General features: G+C 46.7%; 1 protein-coding gene across 1 annotated transcript in view; it reads left to right on the top strand.

The window, feature by feature from the left end:
• Positions 1-7,226: 7,226 nt before the first annotated feature.
• Positions 7,227-9,801, top strand: part of LOC146805263 (zona pellucida-like domain-containing protein 1) — a 516,659-nt gene continuing 514,084 nt past the window's right edge. The window contains exon 1 of the mRNA XM_085622433.1: positions 7,227-7,346. Within this exon, the coding sequence (XP_085478559.1) occupies positions 7,344-7,346 (3 nt within the window). The 5' untranslated portion in view covers positions 7,227-7,343. The remainder of the gene's footprint in view (positions 7,347-9,801) is intronic.

Raw genomic sequence — 9,801 nt, 5'->3', positions numbered from 1 at the left:
GATAGCAGCCGCAAAAAACATCGCCACAGATGACCCCCGCAACTATCACTAATGAGATGCAGAGTAGGCATTCCTGTGCCAAAAGCAGCAACAACACCACTCCACAATATTCTCAATGACCAGCCAGATCTGCGATAAGAACACAAAACAGGTGATAAGGTGCGCTAGCATCAGTAAACTAACACCTGCTCTGACCTGGTGCAAAGTCGGACGACAGCCTGCACCACAAAAGTGAGCCCAGCCCAGAGCAACACCTGAAGAACAACAGATGCACCCGGGCAACTGAACATGCAGCTCGGAGGGCCGAAAGGGCAACAACACCCGCAGCCACCACCCCCAGGACCCCCCCTCCCCGGCACCCCCCGACAAAAGACATGCCACATCAGCTACGCCTAAACATGTGCAAAATAATCTGCATGATGTCGTACAATCACAACTGGTGACATGCATGTGTCGTCACAAAAATGAGCATCACACATTCACTTTCGACGCATCAAATGAAACTTTATTAAAATGAACACTGAACTGGAATGAAAACACATAGCGGCTCCCCTCGGGACAATCCGTGGGTCACAGCCTGCAAGACAAAAATCATGATGAGAAGGTGTGTCCTGCGCACATCAAAGGACAGAGAGAGAGCGAAGGGGAGAGAGAGGAAGAGAGGGAGAAAGAGAGATAAGAAGAGAGGGGGAGAGAGAGAGAGATAAGAAGAGAGGGGGAGAGAGAGAGAGAGAGAAGAGAGGGGGAGAGAGAGATAAGAAGAGAGGAGGAGAGAGAGAGAGAGAGAGAAGAAGAGAGGGGGAGAGAGAGAGAGAGAGAGAGAGAGAGAGAGAGAGAGAGAAGAAGAGAGGGGGAGAGATATAAGAAGAGGGGGGGAGAGAGAGATAAGAAGAGAGAGGGAGAGAGAGAGAGAAGAAGAGAGGGGGAGAGAGAGAAAGTGCTGCCTCTGCCCACCCAGGCCACACTGCTCACCTGCTGCCACCGGTGTGTCGCCAACCACTTGCCGGTATGTATTGCAGTTCACCAGGTCACACATCTGAGACAGACCCGTCATCTGAAACTGAGTCCACATACATGATTGGCACAATACACAATATTGCACAAGACAACATCGCCTGCCTGCCCATGCACACCCAGGCAGAGGCACCCCAGCCCCTCCCGCCACCCATCGGAGCATGCCCGCCCATGCACACCCAGGCAGAGGCGCCCCAGCCCCTTCCGCTGCCCATCAGATCATGCCCGTCCATGCACACCCAGGCCCCACTGCTCACCTTCCGCCACTGGCATGCAGTCAAGAGGTCCCACCACGTGCCGCTGCAAGCCACAAGCCCGGGGCCCGCGGACATGGCACCCTCCACATCATGCAGCCCCGCTCCGCAGGCCACCAGGTCTCATGTTTGGTGCTGGGTCTTAATTACTCCATGGCAGAGGACATAACAGTGCACCCAGCCTCATCGCAGACTGCACACCCGCTCAGCCCAATAGGTGCCACTAACTCTGTGATCCCGGAAGCGACGCCACGAGGCCGTAGGCCCGCGCTGCCCGCTGACTCTGGCCTACACTGCGGTCCAGCAGGGCACACAAACCTAAGCTGTCTGGACCGCCGGGACGGGGCATCATCCCAGGCTGCACACCTGCTCAGCACTTAAGGTGCCCCTACCTCAGTGCACCCAAAGTCACCGTCCCGTGGCAGGGTGCCTGTGCCAGCCGCAAAGCTTCAGGTGCCACTAACCCTGTGCAACCCCAGTCAGCGCCCCGTGGTGGTAGGCCCATGATGGCCGCAAGGCCTCAGGTGCCACTAACCTTGTGCGCAACAACTCATGGGTCCTTTATGATTGAGAACCGTGGAGCGTCCATCATCCAGTCACCACGGGCAGAGGAGAATGTGACGTCGTCGGCCCCTTATGTTGGCCGAGTCACATGTCCTGTGAAGCCTGTGCCAGATGGGTATGGTGTGTGTGCAAACCTGGCATCAGGGAGTGGCTGTGACATGCTGACAACTAGACCAGTGACCTGCACACTACCAGCAAGTACGCCTGCGACGGGTAGCAGTGAGGGCCCCCCCTCGGAGTGTAAGCGGAGTCGTCTGGCCTGCCGTACGCCGGACCAGCGCAGGGCTTGCAACAATGACTCGTGGGCTCTGGGCGTGGTTCAGTCCATGTCCGGACATGGAAGTGACTGTTGCGTGCATCCCTGTTGTAGTGTCCACGGCACCCGGAACACAATAGGCAATGTAGCACTCTCTGGCTGGCATCACACAGGATGAGCATCATTGACGCAAGGGAAATCACAGTCCCTACATTCATCCACACATTCATACATGAATGATGAAAGACATAACACAGCAGTGCGTTACTGGATTGTTATTGCACATCCAGTGGAGTTTTGCATGCCAAGCACACCACACAATATGTGCCCGTGGAGGGCCAGCCAGAGTCCATCCGGGGAGGACAAGTACACTGTGAGGCACTGACACACCAGGGGGTGGAGATGTGGATGGTGTGGGGGCAGCAGCATTCATCAGCGCCACGCCTTGTGGCAGCCATGCCATGATGAGGATCTACAGGGCATGGTAGATCCCAGCTACATTTCGCTGGTGTGCAGTGGTGGCTGCCATCCTTTCCACCTCCATCCGCTCCATGTCCTCCATGAGCCTCTGCATGTGTGCCAGCTCACGGCTGGTATCGCTAGAGCCCCTCTGAGTGGACAGGTGTTCTTCTCTCCGAGTCATGACTTCAGCGATTTCAGTCAGGGCTCGTTAGGGACAATGGAGCGGGCCTAGACACCCAAGGATCGCTTCCAGTTTGGTTGCCATGAGATCGAACCCCACCTGCACTTGCTCAGCTGTCTCCCTCTGGCCCTCAAGCACATGGTGTTGGAAGGCCGTGTGTTGTTCCTGGGGCCTTGGGAGACTGTCGGGGCCGTGGGTGCCTCCTGCTGGGTGGTTTGGGTGGTAGGTGGGGTCTCCTCGAAGCAGCTGGGAAACCCTGATCCTGGAGTTGAGTCACAGATGATGTCAATGATGTCTAGGAGGGCTTGTGCGTTGATGCTGGGGTTGTCCTCCTCGTCATCAGTGAAGAGTGGCTGGGACTGCTCTGCAGGGGGTGTTGACGGTGGCTCTGGAATGTGAAGGGGGGATGGTGTATTGCAATGTGTCCACATGTATGAAGCCGCATGGTACATGTTGACATTCAGACAGCATGGCATTGTACATTGTGACAGTCTATAGATCTGGGCGAGGACCCAGAGTCATTGAGGGTGTGCACTGTGCTCTGCTTGATTGTGCATGTGTGCCATCATGGCCATCTCCACCCGTCCCCCCTGTACCTGGTGGTCCCTCACCCTGTTGGAGTTGTGTTGTGTCCTGTTGAGCAGTGTCCGGTCCCCCGACTCCGGCCACAGTATCCACAATGATGACTGTCGACACCAGCTCCTCCATGTCATCCAGCACAAGCTGTGTTGCTGGGCCCCCACCTCCAGTCTGCATTGCTGCCTTCTGGTTGGCTGCGAGTTTCTCCTTTGTCTTTCACTTGATGTCATACCTCGTCCATTGTCCTCTTGTGCTCTCCGTTGGCATTCACCTTGTCCATGATTTCCCACCATATTCCATTCTTCGTGCCCAATGACACGTTGGAGGTGATGAACTGTTGTTGATGATGTTCCATCACCTCCGTGACTATGATCCTGTTCGCCTGTGAACTGAACTTCGTCTTCCTCTTCTTCTTGTCCTTGCCCTGCCCTGTCCCGAGGTCCCGGGCTGGTCGTCCGGGGTGCTTGTGGGGTTGCGCTTGTCCTCTGCGCCTGCTCCGGCTGACTCCATGGTCCTTGGGTGTTGGTCAGTTTGTGTTTGGGTGTTTTTTCTACTTTTATGATGATTTTTTCCGCCTGCCAGGTGTGTGTTGCAGGCTTAGCGCTTTGGCCCATCGCAGGTTTTTTTGCGTTGGGGTTTGTGTTTTTTTATCTCCGTCGAGGTGGTTGTATCGCGGGCATTGGCCGCGGTTTCGGCATACTATCATATGGGGCCGCCTTGTTGTGAATTCCACATTGACACAGGGTTATTTTCCTGCAATAGGCTGCGATGTTTAAAGTCGCGTTAATATTTTTTGGTGATGTTTTGCACACGTTCTTGTGAATATACCCCTATATGTCTAACAGGACATTTCCTTGAAAGAAAACATTCCAACAATGACTTCCACTAGACGGTCATTAAAAAAATATATACGAAACCAAACATGACCAAAGTACTATTGGACAAAGAGCAATGGTGGGTGTAAAGATTACGCACCCATCTAATAGGACTGAATGATTAAATACCTTGGTCTGACTTGAAAATCTTGTAATATGACCAGAATGCTTCTCTTATAATGAGACATCGATTTACAGCAGAATGCAAGTCCCTACACACTGGCGTGTTTTATAATATGAATTGACCTGGTACCTTCCTTTGAAACTAGCAGGATCTCTATGATGAATCAATAGGTTTCTTGTACATGTTTTTAGCAACTGTGACGTATGGGCGTGGGAACCAAAAAAAGCACAGGATATGTGATCCACCCACAATACAGTATTGTATAAATACGGACTTGTCAACAGAGACTAGCAAAGCAGCACTGACACATTAAAAAATAGAGAGGACAAAACCAGAGCAATCAAATACTGTTTACATGATTTCTTTACTGCTCTTCCAATGCTCAGCCCCACACATGGTAGAGCACTATCCTCAGGGACTACAGTTCCCATAAGGCCTAGCTGACTCTACGCACAGGTGAAATGACTAATAACAATAACCCTCCTTTGTAGTACATATTAGAATGTGGGAAATGTATCTGGTAGGGTCCCAGGATAATCAGGGATTATAGACAACAATTGTGGCAATTGAAGTCTTTAACCTCTGTTTTTCTGAGTCACCTTTCTATTGGTCCCTAACAGAGCAACTACGTACACTCCTTTTACAATTGACGCCTGGGTAACATGGAAGAGCAGTCCAGTGCATATGTATGAGGTGGGGAGGTGGTGTGGGTTAGAACCTCAGGACTCAACAAAAAAATATTATTTTTTAAATCAATGTCATACCAGTGATTTTATTTTAAAAAAGATGAGGCATTTGAATTCACACATAGCTAAATACCAAACATAATATTTCAGATGTGCATAATGATAACATGACTCTTTTAGTGACTCCTGAACTAGAGATCTATGTAAAGATGATCTGTGTATTAAACAATGAGAGCCCCTGCTAAGCTGTTTGTCATAAAGTTCATAATATAACTCCCCTTTGTATTTATTTGTTACACAAGTAACATTGTAAATCTCCTTTCTATTGTATTTGTCAGAGTGTTCACAATGTAAAATCCCTTCCTATTGCATTTGGATGCCCCAAAGTCACTTTCTAGTGTTTTTGATACATGTTTGTGTTACTTACCTATCAATTGAGAGCAAACGAACTTCTCCATAGATGGGCTAGCACAACTGCTGCCCAACCAATTGACAGTGAAGATGATCAACAAATGGGCAGAGCAAAAGCTGTTCACTCTCCACTGTTTTTGAATTATTTTTGTGTTTAAATGACCAGTGCTTTAAATGGGCCGGTACTGTCCGGTACAGAGTACCGGCACTTTTTTATTTTGAGAGGGTGAGTACCGGCACTTCTCAAGAGAAATGCTATACATTTAATTGGAGAGTACCGGCACTTCTCAGAACCAAGCAGGTACTCTAGTACAGAGTACCCGCACTTCTATTTTTCCATTTCAAGCACTGTAAATGACTATTGGCAAACATCTAAATCTATCTCTAGCCAGACCAAAGTGACGTACAGGAGCAACGTTGTTTTATTATTCTAAAATATCATGTAAACCTAAAAAATATAAACTAAGTAAAAAAGAAGAAGCAATTCCTACCAGTAACCGATGAACAATACGCAAATATAGGTCATATTAGAGCAAGTGATATATAGGTCATTTAAGCTTGAACGAATTGTATTCAGCAGCACACAGTTAGCTCGCCCTTCCTGCATATAAAGGTAAGTAAAAAATGGGTTCTCATTTGAAAAAAAAAAATCCGAAATGTTTTGACTGGTAAGATTGCAGAGTGCCCAGTACAAATATAGTCAATCAAAATATCGCGGGCTTTTTAACTCTGCTTTCTGTGTGGTCTCCTGCTTTCTAATCTTTAGATCGATCCAACACAGGTACTTCAGCAGCATGCAGCAAGCAATAACGCCAGAGGTGTCCGATTCATCAAAATCAATTTAATTTGATATCTTGAACAAGCCATAGACCAGATTTTTCTTCTACTAAGGCCATCTGTGTCGATTTCTTAATGCACTCTTTACTTGTAATACTTGTAGCCAGCCTCCAACCTTAGTATTTCCCCAAAGAATGTTCAATCTGAAATTCCTTTTTATTTTTCACGCATTCTATTTTGTAATACAATTGAAATGATAAACTCAGGTCCAAGCTTTAACGTTTGATCCACGTCGAGGTGCATTATTTTTAATGCGCACATAAACTGCTAGCAAATGTCTAATTTCAAAGTTGCCTCCTTACCATTCCGTGCTAAAAAAATATAAATATAGGTTTCAACAAATGGCAATTACTCAACCAAGAAAATGTCTGCTGATGGTAGACAAAGAGGCGATTGTTTATGACTAGGGTCAAAGTATGAATTAAATAAACTGAAGGCCATTCCTACCTGACAAGTGGAGAAAATCTATTTGAACTCACACCACAATGCAACTTCCGGTGTATTCATATCTAACATTACTACAGCTGCACTTACATGTTTTTGAATTATTTCTTGTCATGTGCAATAATACTTGATGGTCTATTTTCCAGGCTCAAAAGAAGAATATCCCATTATGCTAATAAACATGAAACCTTTCTGAATTTTTGATAGTCTATTTTGTGCTTTCTGGCACAGCCAATACATCTTTGGAAATATAGTCTGGGAACTCCCTTGGATCACATTTCGCGTTTTAAATCATCTAAAATAGGCTTGTGAATATGTAGAGCTCCGTTTTCAGTGTTCACGTCATACTTATATTCTCTGTATACTTAGCAGATGTATAACCGTGTTACCTTATAGCCCTGTTATTGTATAACTTTACTGTTCTTGCCTCAGGTATGTAGCTTCTATTTACTTGACAATTACTCCACTTGTTAGTCTTAGGATGTGTTTTTTACCAGATACTGGTAAAACTTTGACCTACATTTTCTCCAATCGTGTAACTGCAGAGCTGTATATAAGCTTCAAACTGTCCAGACAAAGGGTACAAGTACATAAGGAACTGTCAACGCAGAAAAGCGGATCCTCGTATAAACACGGCCTTTGACATACTTTTGCTAATGGTAAGTTTCACAATTCTTGTTTTATTTTGAAATGATGTATATTAGAATAATGTCATGCAGGTTTAAAAAATGAGTATTGTGGTATCATAGAATCAAAACAAAACGTAAATTAATCAAATGTTAGCTTTAGACAACTAGATCGCCTACACTGTAAAGTTGAAGTATGCTTCATATTCTGAAGAATAACCTCAATTAATGCAATATGTCATTTGATTAAAGTGAAGCAAGCGGAATAGAAAGGTTTTCATGCGACCATAGGTTAAGGCTCATAACAATTGCCGTATGAATGGACTGCCTGGAAACACACATTTGATCATTCGGCTTTTTTGTGGTTTTTTTAAAATACTCATGTGGTTGTTAAAGCTCGTTTCGAGGTAGCAGTGTCTTTTCTGAAACGACTCGCATGAGTTTGTGTCGAAATTATTCCCCTTGTTAATTATCAACTGGTACACGAACTGTTAAGATATATTTTATCCTTTGATTATATAATGAATGGAGTCCAAAGTGTTGTCTTGGGTCCCCAATCAGCGTTGATTTTGGCACAGCTGTGTTTCTCTTCATCTTCCTTTGCCTGTCCAACTGGAAGGTTCAGCCGCTCTCTTTCTTTTACATGAACAAAGGTTCTTTCACAAATGGGCGTCTGTGCGCAGTGGAGCAGCAAAGGTTCGATGGGCCCTAATGCAAGAACGGAAACTGGGGCCTTCAGCTCTTGAATAAAATATGGCCATAAGTGGCGCGCTGTAGCCCTCGCATCCCTGGACCAGGGTGTCAGTGCACTTCTTCCACTAATGATAGCTGCAGGTTTCCATGTTCCATTTCCACTTGCCTTTCCCTCTCCCATCACCCTTCCTCCTCCTTATGACTTCCTCTGTCTTTTCCCCTTCTGGCGCTCACTCAATCTTATCGCGTTCCTCCCTTTCCTCCATGTTTTTCTTCTCACTCTTCTTAATTGCTCCTCTCTTTATTTTCCCCTTCGCTCTCTCCCTCTATCCAGCGTATCATTTCTCTACTATCTATAGCCTACCGCAACCTCCCCTTATTCTACCTGTTTTATTCTTATTTCTGGTTCCTTTTTCTTGCTCTTTCCTGTCAATTTTGCCTTGTCGTTATCTCCTCCCTTTCACTTTTTCTTTCTTCTTTCACCCTTTCCTTTCTTTTAAATCCTTTCCTCTCTTTTCTGTTATTCTCATTCCACTCCCAGGTAATCCTCCACCCTGCTTACCCCTTCCCTACCAGGGCCGGACTAGGAACCACAACCGGCCCTGGCAACGTGCTCGGCCGGACCCCTCCCCCCGGAAGGGAGGGGGGGGGGGGGATGTGCCATCGAGCTCTTTGCCAGGGCCGATTTTGCTGCAAAAACCGCCCTGTACAAAAACGGCCCCCAGGGGCCCGAAACCGGCCCCCACCCGTGCGGCGCACCGGGGGATTGCCCGGTGCCCGCTACGGCCAGTCCGGCCCTGTTCCCTACGAGTAAACAGTGCCAGGATCGAGGCATGCTGTGTTTAAACCATCCAGAGCAGGCAACTTGAAGTGAGCCCCAACATCTCTGAGTCCTGGAGCCACCACGTCCGCCTGCACCACTATGTGGCTAAGGTTTATGTCGTCAAGCTTTTCAGGCATCTTATTCTAATCTAGTTGCATTGTAAATGTCCACAGACACAATACAGTTAACAATATGCATAAGATATAAGATGAGTGCCATGACTTTAAACAATACTTTTAACAGTCCTCAAGATGTAGAGTTGGAAGAAGGGAAAATGGGAAAGATTGAGGAAAGAGCCATAAAGGACAGGTACATTGATTTGAGGGCATTATTGTGTATTTTCTTCCTACAATGGAAAAATATACGACTTGTGAAGTACATCCTAACAATTACACACAGAGTATTTTTAGAACAATGGAGCTACCAATCTGGTTCGCAAACGCGCTCCTTTATAAGGAGCTTATTTATGAGAGCCCTGCATCCCTTGTGCACAACGTAAAGTGGTACATGCGTGGCTCAGGGTTCTCATTAAGATGTATGAAGCCATGAAAAGCCACCTAGTGGCTTTGAGTGGCCTCATAAATCATGAGTAAGGCTACGCAGCGCTTGATGGGTGTTGCGGTGGGTTGATGCTGCCCCTGATTTAAAAAAGCATGTGAACTTGGGAAAGTGCCAAATCTGTATGCCTCCCGAGGTGAGGCGCAACGAAGAGAAATAACTTAATTTCTCCTTGTTTTTTCCTTTTTTCGTTTTTCCTTGTGTGCATTCTGCGGCACACATAAAAAAGAGGAAAACACCTCTTTACAAAATCATGCAAGCCCGAGGAAGCGCCCAATCCTTACGCCTCCCGAGGTGAGGCGAAGCAAGGAGAAATATCTTTATTTCAGCTTGTTTATTCCTCTTTCTATGCGTGCTGCATTATGCAGCACACCTAGAAAGAGGGAAACGCCTCTTAGGATTGTTTTTGAGCAG

This window comes from Triturus cristatus, chromosome 8 (assembly GCF_964204655.1).
Source record: "Triturus cristatus chromosome 8, aTriCri1.1, whole genome shotgun sequence".
Lineage (NCBI taxonomy): Eukaryota > Metazoa > Chordata > Amphibia > Caudata > Salamandridae > Triturus > Triturus cristatus.
Note: the sequence above shows the minus strand (reverse complement) of the source record. Positions and strands in the feature narration are given on the sequence as shown.